The sequence below is a fragment of the Poecilia latipinna genome, unplaced genomic scaffold, assembly GCF_001443285.1.
Source record: "Poecilia latipinna isolate Pla-1442-1.1 unplaced genomic scaffold, P_latipinna-1.0 Scaffold311, whole genome shotgun sequence".
Classification (NCBI taxonomy): domain Eukaryota; kingdom Metazoa; phylum Chordata; class Actinopteri; order Cyprinodontiformes; family Poeciliidae; genus Poecilia; species Poecilia latipinna.
In genome coordinates, this window is record NW_015112927.1 from 32,643 (window position 1) to 49,264 (window position 16,622).

Below are 16,622 nucleotides of genomic sequence, written 5' to 3' on the forward strand. Positions count from 1 at the left end.
TGTTTACCTTGAGGAAGGATTGTGTATGTGTGAATATTTATAATTATGAATGAATTAAAACTACTAAATCTTGATTGGCTGCCTCAGGTCTACAGTGTTTTGTGTATTGTTTAAGATTAATGTTAAGACACAGCATTCATTACAAATCTCACAAAATAATCGAGACAAATAATTACACTTTTTACAACTATTATGTAGAACACATTATTCCATGAGTAGATTTTAATACATCACACGAGGAAGTAATTAATATTAAAATGATCCAAGCTGAATAAATGCAGATATTTAATATTTGCATTTATTTTTGCTTGGACAATAATTAGGTACCAAACATGACATCATATGATAATTTAGAGTTTCATATAAATGATCATCGGCTGGAATATTGACACATTTTTGCATTTTAAGCTTGTCCAAAGAAAAAAAAAAAGGGTCTTCATACACAGGCCTCAACTTTTTCAATAAACTTTCATGCCAATTTTGATTATACTTCCTTTCCAGACTTTACCCTTCAGGCAACAAGAACAAAGGTCTTATAATGTTCAATTAAACACATAATAGCTCGTAATTGTACGGAAACTTTAAACCATTCCATATCAGTTCTAATACTACCTCTATCATGCCTTGTATCTTGTCTTGGCTCTAAGACTAAGTCATTTATCATCTAATATTCGATAATAATGGTCTTCAGTTTTGGTTAATGAGTGAAAGCAGCTAAATAAACATGTGGGCTGAGGAGCAGAAACTGGAAAATGAAAATTAATATAAGTGACAACACGTTTAGATTTCTCCTGTAAGTAAGCTGACACCACACACTGTCCATTGCACAGACTGGCACCTTGCTGGATAACCTGCTTTCAAATTAAATGAATATTGCACAATGTAACACAAATAATGCCTTTATCATGACACAAGAATGTCAAATTTACACCCAATCTGCTGGAATGCAAAGCCATGACTTTTCAGGATTTCTTCATATCACGTTATCAGTGTTGGTCCCTCAAACTATGGCGAAACTCAGCTGAAGCCAAAGAGAAAAGAAGTAAGAAAATAAATAAATAAATAGATAATGTAAAAAAAAAAAAAAATCAGTAGAACCATAAATTTTATATAATCTCAATTTCTCAAGCAAGTGAGGCAAACAGCTTCGTCCACTACATTATGACTGTTTTAAAAGTCCCTTTAATTATAAACTAATCTTTCAGTAGGATCCTACTGAGCTGTGTTGTCTGCAGGGTTCAGTCGCATGCAGGCAGGTGCATTAATTGCACCATTATAAACTAGTTAATGTGCAACCGAGTCAAGATGTGGACCTTTGCCTTCCGCTTACGTTGCTGAATTGCACTGGTGGATTAAGCATTACATGGCTTATTGTTCAAGCCCGGAGCATTCCCGTTGTCGGTGTTTCTTTCTAACCTTCAACTTTTCCCTTCAGATATGAAAGGGCCAAAGTTCATTAAGTGCAACTGATGTCAGATTTTGAATGGAGTTCAAGAGTGAATGAAGAAATGAGGTGCCACCACTGAAGGTAAGTGCAACTTTATTGAGATCATGTTGATAACAATAATAGATCAGTTATGTAACAGTGAACTCTTTGGATTCCCTGTAAGGGACTGCGTTATCAATATGATCCTATCTCATTAAAAAAAATAAATGCAGCAGATGTATATCTACAAGTAAGCGTAAGGAAGTCTAAACTATGATTAATTTTTTTTATAGCTGAACCTGACAGATTGTTCACATACTCTGAAAATAGGCAAAGCTGATCCATGAGTGGAATTAAAGAGCTTTTGCTTTTCACGTGTTGAAGTGGCCTGCCTTTGCAAAGTTAAATAAACGCCACGAAACGGCAGACATTTCTTGAAGTTTAAGATGAACCGTTAAGCTTCTGTAACAATACTATAAAGTTATTGTTTGGCAACGGACTAATATTTGCTCGTTGCAAAGTGTTTCACTCTGTTATCTTAAAGACTGTGCAAATATGTTTGGATGCAGAGTGTGAATAAGCCTCATGCTTTGCACATGAGCTTACACACCAATTTGCATGACTTTTCCCTACTAGAACACACTGGTGGTTTCTGCACAACTGGCATCCAGGGCTTGCTTCTCCACCTGCACCAAATGTAGACAAAGTAGAAATTTTAATGTTTATAACAGTGGTATAGACAGGCATATAACCGTTAAGCTTTTTCTCACTCACTGACATTAAATTGGACTAAACTTTTTCTGTTCTAGCTCAGTTTGGATTACTAAAAATAATTCCTGTTTACTGTCTACCAGAACAAAGAGAACAATTATATTTATATTACTTTCTTTAAAATTTAGAACCATGCATACACTTTCTGTAATCACAGTTGTTGTTTGCTAGAATTTTAATCCATTTCTCTTGACAGAACCAACGTTCCTGCCGCATTGCAAACTTTTCAGCACTGCCCAGATTTTCTTTGGGATCTCAATAAATTCTTTTTATGGCCTCTCCAACACATTGACTTTGTTGTCCTTAAGCCACTTTATGACTAATCTGGCATTATGTGTAGGGTCTTTTTCTACTTGGAAGGTCCATTTGGGTCCAAACCTTACATTCCCTTCATGTTGCTTCAGTCATGTTCTTTCCTCATAATGACATCAGTTCTGTGTAGTGCACCAGTTCCTCCCATTTCAAACTCCCCCACAATACAATGTTATCGCCTCCGTGCTTCATAGTTGGCATTTAGTTTTTAGGCTCACGAGCCTCCAGCTTTTTCCTTCTAATATAACAACAGTTGTTGTCCTAGCACTTATATTTTATTTTATTGGATAACAAAACGTGTCTCCAAAAAGCCAGTCTTTGTCCCTAAGTTTGTTTGCAAACTGCGATTGCTTTTTTTTTTTCCACTTTTAGAAAACATACTTCTTCCTCTCAGTCCATGTCAGCACAAGACTCATTTTTCTGTTGATGACGAAACTCTGTAACCAGATTCAACCAGCATCTTCTCAGGGTTCACAATTTCTCTCTTAGCCTCAAGCCTATCACCACTATGCGCGTAAGGCAGAGAGGATGCGGACTATTCATTTACTAGACCTGCTAATCAAAATAGAAGACTTATTTTTGGACGGCCTGACAAAGCTTTGGGTAATGCTCTGATAGTATTGCACCCTACGTGGAAACCATATTGCCCATATCAAAATCCACCATTGCTTTACAAGGACCGTACATTTTTCAAGAAATCTGAAATGACTTCTCAAGTGCCCCAGAGAACCTCTAATTCCTTGATTATGCCTTTTAATAGCTCCTTGTTATTCCTGTTAAGGAATAACAGTCTGATTTCACTGCCTTGGAGGTGTAACACTTGTGCAATAATAAGCTTCATGGCCCCTGTAATTTCCCCAGTGTAGCTGAGAGCTGCTGTTAAACATTAACTCAACTCATACAACCTTCTTAAAGCAAAAGCAGGAGTCTGAGTCCAACTCAGTAGTTTTCTGAACTTTCGTCCGCTAGCGAACTATAAATTACCGTCATCAAGGCACAAAATGGCAAACATCAGGCCAGAATGCCCTCCTCCACCTGCTCCTCTTTATTGTCATCTCTTGTGTGTAGGAGGTGGTGAGAGTAGGTGCATTTAACGTTGTCACAATGTAAATATCACGACAGGAAATTGCAGGTGTGGTCAAACCTGGGTGTGGACACAAATACATCAAACCCTCTCTGCTTCACACACACTGTTGGAAGGAAAGCCCAGCGGTAGATTATTAATACATAACTAAATTCGCAAATCTGTTTTGAATAGGAGACATCGAGGTAATCGCCACATCTAGCAGATCACAAGGTAAGAACAATTCCTTTGTTTCAAGTTTACCACCTGTTTGAAAGTAGTTTTATTTGTTTGTTTTTATGATTTAATGCAGTTTGAAAAAAAAAACACTTTAAAATCACAGAAAATAGATTGTTTTATTATTATTATTATTATTATTATTATTATTATTATTATTATTATTATTATTATTACTTTTTTTAATTTTTTTAATTTTTTTAAAGTCTTGTCATTAAAATTACACATTTGATTTGCTTGATTTGGAGACCGAAAAATCGGGATGATTTTAATGCGTGCCATTGACGGAGCTCATTGTGCAAGGCTGAGTGAAAAGACAGCGGTTGCTAATTGACTGGAAACCAGTCTTACCTGATGCCATGCTACTCTCCTCTTTCAGTCCGTTATTTGCTTTTTCTTCCAAGATGCTCGAGCAAAATGGATTTTCACGACAGGAATTAGCTTTAACAAAGGTCTTCCACAACAGGTCAATTGAATCCAACTAATCAAATAATAGAGAGAACAGGAATTATTGTTTACTCCTTCTTGCAGGCATCACTCAAATGTAGAATTATATGTAAACTAATAGATGTTCACATGAGTTGTAAATACTATTGCTAGTGTGTCAGTTCTTTATTTATGACTTGCATTTGTCCCATTTCTTAATTTTAGATCTGCTTCATATGACCTTATTTAATGTAATACCTCTACTATTATTTAGTGTATTGTGCAACCAACACATTTTAGTTTTACTTGTGCAATTTGCATCCAATGAAAACTATTGCTGCTTGCTAATTTAATTCATGTTTATTCAACTGACAACTAATGTCTTGTCAAGGCAGTTTACAAGACAAACATGTCCAACTCCTTACCAATTTATATATACATAATACCAAGTGACTAATGCAGTTATTTATAGTCACATTGAATCCTAGCTCTAACACAATGCAGTCAATTTCCGTTTCTGTTCCCATACTTAAAGAAAGGCCTGGCTAATTGCATCCAGTCATTGACTTTGCCCATTCTTTGGACCAAGCATGTGGCGACAGTGGAAATGAAACCACTTTACAGAGCAAAATACCTATTTTCTCTGAAAACTGTCTCTCAGTGCTATATGAATTGACTGGAACATTATTTGAGTTAATAAACAGCCAGAGAAAACCTAAACAGAAAGCCTGGAGCTCTGCTGCTGAAGATGACGTTGAACGATTGCAAAAAGAAAAGTTTAAGGACATTAGGAGTAGTTCCAGACCTCATTCACTTGGCATGATTCAGCGGTTTATTTCATTCACCCCTGCCCACCATCACAGCACATTCTATTAGAGGCCTGAACCCTTCAAATAAACTCCTTAAGAGTAATAAAGGCTGCAGACTCATGCTGCAAGTTGATACGAAGACAATAAATCTGTGGTTTATGGTTAACATCATGGTTGTATTTTTGTACGATATCAGGTACTTTTTGAACTATGCCTTCAATACTTTGTACCATCATTTCCATTTTGGGGGGGAAGGAGCCAGTCTGATGTCATAAACTACAGATAAATGTTCACGTGTTTGGTGAAAACCCAACCCTGAGGGATCAGCAGCACATCAGTTGAACTCAGTGTGAAAGGGCATCACCACAGAGACAGGTAGCAGCAAGTCACTTCCAACAGAGTTTATGTTAAAAAGATGTAGACTCTGTCTCTGCAGTGGAAAACCCAATGAAGTGATGCATAAAATGTTACATTCACAAGCATTTCTCCAGCCTGAACCAAGCCCAAGCACAATCGCCTCACTATCAGGTCAGCCAATAGCAGAACCCTGTTAATATTAATGGTATGTTTTATTAAGATTCTGGTGGAGTACAGCTGGCCTGATCTATCTCACTTTAGTAATCAGCTGTGCAAAACATTGGAGACACGATCAGAGGTGTAGTTCAAGATATGTGCACAGTGCCTTTCAAAATGTCTCCTATCCATTAAAGTTTTTCAGATTCTCTGTGTTACAACAACAAGCTTTAATGTACAAGCTTTAAATACTACTACTGGTTAAAAACCTCGCACAGCTGAAAGTCTTTTGAGTTGTGCCTCCACCAAATTCTCCGTTTTTAGCGGAGCATCTCTGCAGCTCATCCAGAGGAACTGTTGCCCTTTTGGCTGCTTCTCTGATTGGTGTTTTCACCCTGTGCTGTCTGGTGTGTTCTTTGGATTTTATGTTGCTGTTTAATCATCAATGCTCTCTTAACAGAACAGCTGTACTTATTCTGAGATTAAATTATACAGAGCTGGACTCTGTTATTAATGAGGTGACTTCTGAAAGCAGCTGGCTGTATTAGAATTAATAAAAAGGTTTGTTTTATTATCGTCATTTTACGCTTTACTTTTAAATTATATTTATTAATGTTTGTTTGACCTTTTATTCATTTGTTGCCACTTATCATATTGTACATTTTAGACAATGACCTATTTGTAGAAAAGAATGACATTTGAAGATTACTCTTGGCCACTTGCAGAAATTAGCTGATTTCCTGCCGATGGTTTTACAAATCTAAAAGATATCTACGGCTGCACAGATAGACAGTGTATATAATCAAAATGGTTTGAACAGTTTTAGTAGGAGTGACCATAGTTAACGACTTGTGTCCTCATTGCACCTCTCTTTGCTGCAAGTAAGCAGATTTAAAGACTCCAACTCTCTTGTGATTTCCGTCTTTGCTGATCCTTTTTTTTGTCAAACAATTTCTCTTCACATTTACAGAGAACCTTCAGCTGGTTCCCTGCATAAGATTTAAGTAAAACGTACCGAAGTTTGCTGTCTCGTGACAAAACCTGAAAAGGTTCACGGGTTATTAAAGCTTTTTCAAAGCCACTATATCTGAGGACTAAATGATCCCAAAGCCCTTTTAGATACATGACAATCAGACAGAAGTAGCACGACATCCCACTGAGTCATGCAGGGTGACAGCTGTACGCCCGTGTTCAGTGTTTGCTTACCGTCTCTGTTGTTTCTGATATCTCAGCAAAGCGGCTGTTAAAGCACAGCTGATTGCAGGACTTGCCACAGCTGCCTCGCTGTCAGTTACGTAATCTTTCAAAAATATCTTCTAGATATTTTAAAAATATCTTTCTCCACTGAAATGATGGAGAATATACATCTTGAAAAAGTGTCATAAAAGTTTTGCGTTTTGCCCTTTGAGTATTTAAAATGAGGTATGACTCGCTGAGTTTTTCACCATTGTTAGGTTCAATATATGAATGTTTCATAGCTTTTATCATATTGCACCCATTTTTTTTATTTATTTTTAACAGAGAAGCTAGACAAACATTTATTTCATTTCACTGATGTTTGCCATATGACAGATGTCATATCACCTATCGTTCAGAATAAGCATCAGAATGAGGAAGAAAAAATATTTAAGGTAATTTGAAGGTGGCATGCTTGCTGCCGACCACATGAAACCATTTCTTAGGTTTACAAAGAATGGTCTGAAAGAAAAGTTAAACAAAACGGCAGACTGGTTCATTATGACAGAAAGACATCAGCAGCTCTGATAATCACTCGTTACAACCAAGGAAATCAAAATAAAATCTTTGAAAGTTCAGAGAATCTTGAAGCAGGTGGACTACAGCAGGAGAGAACCACACTGGGTGCCTCTCCTTTCAGCCAAAAGCAGGAAATGGACGCTTCAATTTCAACAAAGTCCAACAAAACTCAGCTGTGATAAATCGCAAAAATTTGACTTGACTTTGGCTGCAACATTCAGGTCAGAATTTAGTGTAGCAATCAAGAAAAGGTGGATCTATCCTGCCATATATCAATATAATCTGGTTTATGTGTAATGATCTGGAGATATATATCTCTGTGTAGCACAACCTTTTCCCCTTTTGATCATCATTTAAACGCCACACCCTAATTATGTGCTGCTGTTACTGACAATGTCTACCCAGCAGCAAAATTTAACATGCTTCAACTTTTGCATCAGCTGTAACTGGTTTCCTAAATGTCCGCATAAGATTGCTGTACTCCAATGATTTCCACAGTCATTAAGTTTCAGTCCAACAGAGTATTTTTGGGATGTGATCTGATGAGAAATTTGCATCCTGAATGCGCAGCTGGCAAAGCTGCATTAACTGTGCGGCGCATTCGTGTCAACATAAATCTTGATGTTTCAGAAGGGTTTGGGTCATTCTACAGTCAGACGGTGATCCAACTGGCTTACTTCGACTATTTGAGAGGTTTATAGCAATATGATTTTACAAGGGTCTTGTGTGGATATCATTCATGGATATATGGTATGATATCACATTTGAAGTGATTGTGTTCACTGACATTTTATGGGTAATCAGTTGAGACAGAGAAGCCGATGACATGCACCGTAGATCCATTTTGAATATTAATCAGAATTTGATGGAGTTTAACTGGGGTATCATTGTCGGTTTCACCCCTGAATACTTCACACTTCAGCACTGACTCGTGGCTCAGCGTTACCTTGGCCACCCACCATTTGCATGTTTGATGGCACGCAGGGAAAAAGACAGCTGTCCAACCCAACATTTAAAACTGTGGAGAGGCACACCGACCTCAGTATTTGCAGCAAGGAGAAACAGAGCATTGCTTTCAGATCACTTCTGGTTGTGATTCATCTGTTGAGTCGTGAGCACTGACCTTTTACTGAAGCAAATTAGGTCTGCAGCGCCACAAGGGTGGTTCCGGGTTATTTCGCGATCTCCTGGAGAGTTTCTGTTCATAGCGACTCTCACTGTGGTTCCAAAAGTTTTAGAAATTACTTTTTAACCCATTTCAGAATGACGGATGTGGGTAGTTTTGTCTTAAATTTATTTAGCTCTTTTAGCCTACTTCATGTTGTCAGACAGGTTCCTTTTGATTGGGTTTCTATATCAAGATTCAAGTTGACATATATTTTTCAACTTTTAAGTTGAAAAGTTTACAAAGTACAAAAGTTGTAACCTTAAAATTCTTTCTAAATGAAGACATTTATTGCTGTGCTCAAGCGACTGTCGTAGTTTAATTTAAGTTTACAACAATACAGTTATTCTGATACTGATTGTTTATTCAAAAATAATGATTCCTTGTCATGCATGTCTGTATGACATGCCTCAAATGTCCTCAAAGTCTCTTTCATAAGTCAGAAAAAATTACTTTGGAGAGTAACTTTTTTCCTGTTCTGCTGTTTTAGTTCACTTCAAAGATGAACAGCAAGGACAGAGATATGTTTGCAAACATCAATCGGAAGCCAGGCCTGCAGATATGGACCATCAGTGTAAGGCAACTCTAAAAATAGGAATAAGCATTTTCTGGTGCATTTCACAAAATATTGCAAGACAAAGTGTTGCTTCCTTGGGTCAGAGAGTTGTTGTTGTTTTCTTTACACAGAAAATGCGGATGGCTCCGGTTCCAACCAAGACCTTCGGTAACTTCTTTGAGGGCGACTGTTACATTATTCTGAATGTGAGTACGGCACCGGTTGATTTAATTTAATGAGACTCGGCACCGATAAGGTTACGTGTACAAATGTAAATCATTCACCCGTGCGCCTTTATCAATTCCCAACTACAAACCAGATAAGCAAGAATAAGGGTGTGGGAGAGTCGATCGACATCCACTATTGGATAGGAAAGTCCTCCTCCCAGGATGAGCAGGGATCTGCAGCCCTCTACGTCACCCAGCTGGACGAGTATCTGGGTGGGAGTCCAGTGCAGTACAGGGAGGTGCAGGGCTTCGAGTCACCAAAGTTCAGGAGCTACTTTAAAAACGGCCTGATGTAAGTTATAAAGTCCACTTGCCTGGGTGTTAAGGGCGGAATATAAGAAACCCAAAAGGTCACACGCACTCAACTGTGTTACAATCTCCCTGAAACATGATTTATACTGGTAATCACTTTGTCTGAAATGTTGATGTTTTTCCGTTTTGAGAATTAGCTCAGAAAAATTCAATTCATTCTCTCAGATTTTTTTCTTTTATGGTAGTAAAGAAGAAGAAGAAAAAAAATCGGTCAAAAAAAAAAAAAACTTTGAGTCTTTACAACAAACGCAGCCTCAGGTTTGTTTTATTACAACTGAACTTTGGTCACTAATCTCTCCGCAGCTACAAGAAGGGTGGCCTGGCGTCAGGCTTTAACCATGTCGACACAAACGTCTACAACATCGTGCGGCTGCTGCACGTCAAAGGGAGGAAGCATGTGTCAGCTGCAGAGGTTCGTAAAGAAGAATAGTTGTGGATCTGAAAGACATTACTACAGTATATGTTGTACCTCCCACTGCTGCTTCGCACAGTTACACCAAAGCCATGTTGATGCTCCTGTTTGACAAATTATAGTAGAGTTGTTGTTGCAGCTGTCACTGAAGGTGTAAATAAACTGAGCAAAGCTGCGATTGTGTGGTATTGTTGTACATCTGCAGCCACACAGATGTTGTGTTATTTCCATTTAAATTAATTCAAAGCTCCGTTTTTTGTTTGCAGGTTGAGGTGTCCTGGAACAGCTTTAACAGTGGAGATGTGTTTATTCTGGACCTTGGGAAAACCATCATACAGTGGAACGGCCCTGAATGCAACAGGAGGGAAAAGCTCAAGGTATGAGCAGAAGTGCATTTAAAGCAGCTATTCTATTCTATTCTATTCTATTCTATTCTATTCTATTCTATTCTATTCTATTCTATTCTATTGCACTTTGTTTGCAGGCGGTGCTGCTGGCTCAGGACATTCGGGACAGGGAGCGTGGAGGTCGGGCCGACGTCGTCGTCGTGGAGGGAGCACGTGAGAAGGACACACCAGAGGTGGTACAAATGATGGCCGACGTGCTCGGCAAAAGACCCAGCCAGCTGAAGAAGCCTGTTTCTGATGACAAACATGACCAGGAGCAGAACAACAGCGTCCGACTCTACCAGTAAGAACACAAATGTTTGATATTTTTGTTCCACTGACGCATCATGACTGTGATGTTATTTCGGAGAATTGTATTTCGTATTTCCACACTCTTCTCCTGTCTGTCAACAGCGTGTATGACAACACTGGCAACGTAGTGATCCAAGAGGTGGCCGTGCAGCCTCTGACACAAGATCTGCTCCGCTCCGCTGTAACTACGTTTAATCCTCCTGACTTTTTCTTCTGAAAAAGCTTGTTAGAAAAAATAGGACATTTTACATGTCATTATTTGTTTGTCACTGGTGTCAGGACTGTTATATTTTGGACAACTGCGGCTCTAATGTGATGGTCTGGAAGGGCAAAAAGGCCTCAAAGGATGAACGTCGAGAAGCTATGAAGAGAGCGCTGGTATGAAACTAAAGATGATTCAAGACTAAATCTGAATTGTGTCTGCGTCTTCATTTTTATTTGTCTTTTCGAGCCCCGTAATTGAGACGTTTGTGTTTTCTTTCTCGCCAGAACTACATTAAAACCAAAAACTATCCGTCCAGCACCAGTGTGGAGGTGATGAGTGAGGGAGGAGAGTCAGCCATGTTTAAACACCTGTTCAAAAACTGGAGGGAAAAAGGGCAAATTACCGGACTGGGCAACACCCACACTGTTGGAAAGATAGGTAATATCACCAACAACCATTCATAACCAATGTACTTACATTAAGAATGCAAGCCAGAGAGATTTATTTTTTCACTTAGTTAAAAATTTACCAATACAAACTATGAAAAGCAAATGTTTTCCTGACGCAATTTGTAAAAAAGAAAATTAAAAGATAAAAGAGGTGATGAGAGCAGAGAAATAAAAGACGAGAAGAGGACGTAGTGGGTCCCGACAAATCATAGGATCATACTCTGATACATAGATATCACTGAAATATTACTTAGAGGACGTTAGCTATTTTAATTCTCTGAAAGACAGGCCAAAACAGTTTTGGAACTTGACATAACATCCGTGAGGTCATGACATCCTTGAATCAATCAGCACTTTCAGGACACCTGTTTGTGTGTACAATCTTGATTCATTTTTAATTTTATTTCAGATAATAATTTTCCTAATTGCAGGTGACTAATTGAGTTCATTTTTTTATTATTATTTATTAACACATCATTTGGGTTATCATACAGCCAAGGTTGAGCAGGTAAAGTTTGACGTGATGGAGCTCCACGCTCACCCTGACATGGCGGCAAAGCACCACTTGGTTGATGATGGCTCAGGAGAAGTGAAGGTACAAAGTACACACTTTGATGTAAAAATATAAAACCATTACAAGTCATACTAGGACTGCCATAAGGAAGAAATAAAATCTGAAGACTTATTTTCTCCCTTTCAGGTGTGGCGCATTGAGAATTTGGAACTGGCTGAGGTCCAGCCAAATATGCACGGGCAGTTTTATGGAGGCGACTGCTACTTGGTGCTGTACACATACCGCGTGTCAAACAGAGAGCAGTACATACTCTACATGTGGCAGGTCAGTTTCATAAGAAAACAATTCAAAGTCTTTCTTCCTATCGTACAAACAAACCTACAAACCCTCTGTTTGTGCTTATTTATTTCCGTAAATCTTTTGCATCAGGGTCGCCATGCCACCAGAGATGAGATCACAGCCTGCGCCTACCAGGCGGTCACCGTTGACAACATGTACAACGGAGCCCCTGTCCAGGTGCGAGTGGTGATGGGAAAGGAGCCTCGCCACTTCCTGGCTATCTTCAAAGGAAAACTCATCATCTTTGAGGTGCGATTTGTACACTGCTTTAAACCAAATTAAGACTAGTAACATTGACAAGTCAAGGAGAAAGTTGTGGAGGGGTTTGAAGCTGGGTTACGTTATTAAACATTTTTCCAAACTGTGAATCTCAAATGACAATAATAGAAAAACCCATTAGTGTACAAGTGCAATAACAGTAACGTGTGTTTTTGCAGGGAGGAACAGGTCGGGCTGGAGCAGTCAGCCCTAGCACCACCGCCAGCCTCTTCCAGGTTAGAGGAACCTCTGACCTGAACACAAAGGCCACTGAAGTTCCAGCAAGGGCCTCGTGTCTAAACAGCAACGACGTGTTCTTGCTGAGGACCCCTCAGAAATGCTATCTGTGGTATGGAAAGGTACGGATCCCATTCTGAAGCTGCAAAGCAAGCGTTACAATTATGACATGTTGTTTAAAGTAAGAACCCTGCATTTTGCTCGACGTGTGTTCTCATATTTGTGTAAATTGTGCACGTCGGTAGGGCTGCAGCGGAGATGAGAGGATGATGGCCACGGAAATGTCTGACCGCCTGTTTAGGCAGTATAAGGAGGTGGTGATGGAGGGCCAGGAGCCAGCTGAGTTCTGGATTGCTCTCGGAGGAAAGGCCCCCTACGCCAGCGACAAGAGGTCAACTAAGACAAAGCATTTAACTACAGGATTTGAGACTTCTTGCGTTTTTTTTCACCTCTCAAAACAATAAACTACCGTATTACGTTTGGTAAAAATGTCATTTAATCAACTCTCCCTATGTATAGACTGGAGCGAGAGGATCCACTTCACTCCCCCCGTCTGTTTGAGTGCTCGAACCAGACGGGTCGGTTCAGGATAACCGAGGTCTATAACTTTGACCAGAGTGATCTGGACGAGGAGGACGTGATGCTTCTGGACACCTGGGAGGAGGTCAGAGGGCGGAGTTCATGCGGACGCACGCCATCGAACGTGCACGGTGAAGTTCTGCGCTTCGTCTCTCCGTCTCACATCCTCTTTGTTTGCGTCTCTTCAGATTTTCTTGTGGGTTGGAAAGTTTGCCAATGAGACTGAGACCAAAGAGTCTTGGAACAGCGCACGCGAGTACCTGAAGATGCATCCAGCTGGCCGCGACCCTGACGCGCCAATCATCTTTGTGAAACAGGGGAATGAGCCGCTCACCTTCACTGGCTGGTTTAACGCGTGGGATCCTTTCAAGTGGAGCGTAGGTTTACGGTCGGAAATGTGCCGCACACTTTTTGTCTGAATGAATTTCAGACCCATTTTGGGCTCTTAATGATGCATTTGAAAAGGGATCTTTTTAATAAATATGAACATATGCGTTTGAATTTATCTATTTTTCTCCAATCACAAAAGTAAAAACATACAAGCTCAAACATGTGCAAACACTCCCTCCCTCCACTGTATTGTTAATTGACCCTTAGAAAGCTAAACATTGATTACAACATTTTTGTCAACTTTGACAAGCATCTGGCATTTCTGACTGCATTTTTGACCAGTCTGCTTGGCATAAACTTGGCATGGACCCAGTTTTCAAACATAGTTCACCTATTTTCAATAATGTTGAAGTTGGGCTTTTGAAGGGCCATTGAGGAAGATGAATTAAATTCTTCAAAAGTCACTTTTCATGCATTATTTGGAGATCATTGTGCTTTTAGACTGTCACCCTTAGGTAGTAGGAAAATTGGGTATAATGTTCAGGAACAACCCAAGGCTCAAGCCTAACGTGTTGCGAAAGATGCTTGAACACCAGCGTCACTGTCCCGTGAGCCCAAGGGAAGGCAAATTTATCTGAATCGCTCATTTCAGCAAGGAGGAAATTCAAAGCCAATATAAGACATCACCATGGACCAGATAATGGCCCTTGTCAAATGTAACATCTTCAAGTCTAATTAAAATTGTTCACATGGATGAGCCAGATGCCTCCAGTAGGGAAAATGTATGGTCTCGCAAGACAGATTTAAAGCAATTCAACTTCACGAGAAGAAGTATGTCTGGAGCAGTAAAGATTAAGCTTTCAAATCTAAGAAGAGTTTAGGAGAATTACCTCAAACAAAGAACAAAAGGAGTTTTAGACTGAATAAAGAATGGCCTTAATTCCTATTGGAGATTTGCAGTCAAGGCTGAAGATTTGGGTATGTGCGAGGGAAATAATCTATTAAACTGAGCTCCACCGTTTCTAACAAGAAGAGTTGAAGAATATATATACCAGGATCTTCTTAAACACTATAAAAAGAAAGGAGTTCTTCTAATGGGAACATTCATCTAAGTAATAGTGGGGGTGTGTATGACAGCCTGGGTGAACTAGGAAAATATCCACAATAAGTTCAAATGTGTACAAATGCATCATTAAAATCCCCAAATGAATTACATTCATGCCCACAATGAGTGTATGCAAGCTTTTGCGCCTTTTTAAATAGAAGTACTAATGATAAGCAAATAAAGCATGATTGAATAATCTACTATTTCTATTGTATTATCAAGCATGATTGCAGAAAAAAATTCCCAGATTTCAGATGAGTGGGATAAATAATCTTGTTTGAGCGAATCATTTCAGAAATCAGACAAGCACACCTGCTCCTACATGGATGACTCGAAGCCTTATTTAGCGATGAGGAGGGTTCTGCATGCCGACTAATTCCTTAATCAAAGCCGATCTTCTCAACAGGGGGGAAACTCCTATGAGGATGTTAAAAAATAGCTGAATGATGCAGCATCTATCTCTGAGATGACTGTAGTAAGTGACTGACTGATCGCAATCTCGATCCTGATTGACTTCCTGTGCTAATATTACTGATCCAACATCTGATTTTGATGCCTCTATTTGGCAAGCATGGTCTTTATTCATGTTGTTTTCATTTGAAGGAGCTGAATGCCGGCAGCTTAAATAAAGGCGTTGACGCAACAGACTTTGGAGGCTACAGTGCTCCTGGAGGGCCTGCAAGCACATTCCCAATGTACAGGACCCACGGAGGGATGATGTCGCCAAAGTCCACCACTCCCACCAGCCCGTTCAGAGGCACCTACTCCCCAGCTGGCAGCAGTGGGATGTCTGTGGACTCTAAGCTGCTCATTAATGTACCCGCCAGTGAGCTTCCAGAGGGAGTGGACCCCAGCCAGCGAGAGGTGGGTTTGGAGAAAAATAAGCAAAACATTGATATTGATTGTTACAATTTACACTTGGGTAAAGGTTTGACTATGAACGAATTAGTGAAAAAGTCAGATGTTATCTCAAGAACACACTGGGGTGTTGATACAATATATGAAGTTAAAATGTTTAAAATCACAAAAGTCAGGTGTACGTACATACGTGTTTTTGTAATTTTTGCACAGCATGTTTGTGCACTGTGTGAATCTGCTGTGTTAGGAACAAAGACTGCAGCTATGAGTCATCTGTAGAATAACACTACAGGAGACGTAATAGAGCTACTGCAGACGCACGTTTGTGTTTTTAAAGAGAAAAAGAACTTATCATATTTCTGCTGTAAGAGATACAATGACAGCTACATTTATTGGTGTCCCTGCTAAAGTAGCAACATTTCATGTTGTCAGTGCTCTAATAGCAAGCTTTGGAGATTTTTTTTATTTTTTACCTGCCTTACCGTCCACACCTCACTCATAAAACACCAACCCAGAAGTGGTTGTAATTTAAATATCTCACTAATTGATATGTTTTGCAAAAGTTATCGTTAAGCAATCATTCAAAGCAATAAGCAGAAGTTGTGTAAGTTTTCTTATCTGTGGGAGCAGTTTTTTGTTTTTTTTAACAGTTCCCCTAATTAGTTCTTATTTGTGCATGCAGCAGCTTTAATTTCAAAAACTTTAATAACCACTTTGAACAACTTAATTTTACAAGAATGATGCGTTAAGTTTACATAGCAATCATGCAAATCTCAACCTCTTAAAGGGATATTTCAGTGTTTTGCAGTTGTTTTTAAAGAAACCCGGATTGCACTTCATTGTGTCGGGTTCAACATCTATAAGACTTTGACATGTAAAACCTGTATCATGAAACTATTATTAAACTATGTCCACCAAACGTGACAAACAAGCGAAGCCAAAGAGAATCAAGAAGCCTAAATACTTGACTAGGGTCAACACGAGTGCAGGAAATCTAAGAGCTGAGAATTTAACTGATAGTGAGACAATAACACAGGAAGTAAAGCTAACCGTCTCAGATTAATCC

At 39.3% G+C, this 16,622-nt stretch overlaps 1 protein-coding gene across 2 annotated transcripts in view; it reads left to right on the plus strand.

Moving 5' to 3' along the window:
* The first annotated feature begins 472 nt into the window (after positions 1-472).
* The window catches only part of vill (villin-like), a 21,378-nt gene continuing 5,228 nt past the window's right edge, over positions 473-16,622 (plus strand). The window contains exons 1-19 of one of the 2 annotated variants that reach the window (XM_015034768.1): positions 473-1,528; positions 3,768-3,806; positions 8,968-9,051; positions 9,165-9,239; positions 9,353-9,552; positions 9,876-9,984; positions 10,251-10,361; positions 10,469-10,674; positions 10,785-10,863; positions 10,962-11,060; positions 11,172-11,325; positions 11,831-11,931; positions 12,037-12,174; positions 12,280-12,438; positions 12,627-12,806; positions 12,930-13,075; positions 13,204-13,348; positions 13,452-13,640; positions 15,302-15,562. In XM_015034768.1, coding sequence (XP_014890254.1) covers positions 8,980-9,051; positions 9,165-9,239; positions 9,353-9,552; positions 9,876-9,984; positions 10,251-10,361; positions 10,469-10,674; positions 10,785-10,863; positions 10,962-11,060; positions 11,172-11,325; positions 11,831-11,931; positions 12,037-12,174; positions 12,280-12,438; positions 12,627-12,806; positions 12,930-13,075; positions 13,204-13,348; positions 13,452-13,640; positions 15,302-15,562 — 2,424 coding nt within the window. In that variant the 5' untranslated portion in view covers positions 473-1,528; positions 3,768-3,806; positions 8,968-8,979. The remainder of the gene's footprint in view (positions 1,529-3,767; positions 3,807-8,967; positions 9,052-9,164; positions 9,240-9,352; positions 9,553-9,875; positions 9,985-10,250; positions 10,362-10,468; positions 10,675-10,784; positions 10,864-10,961; positions 11,061-11,171; positions 11,326-11,830; positions 11,932-12,036; positions 12,175-12,279; positions 12,439-12,626; positions 12,807-12,929; positions 13,076-13,203; positions 13,349-13,451; positions 13,641-15,301; positions 15,563-16,622) is intronic. The other variant, XM_015034769.1, reaches the window with a different exon arrangement.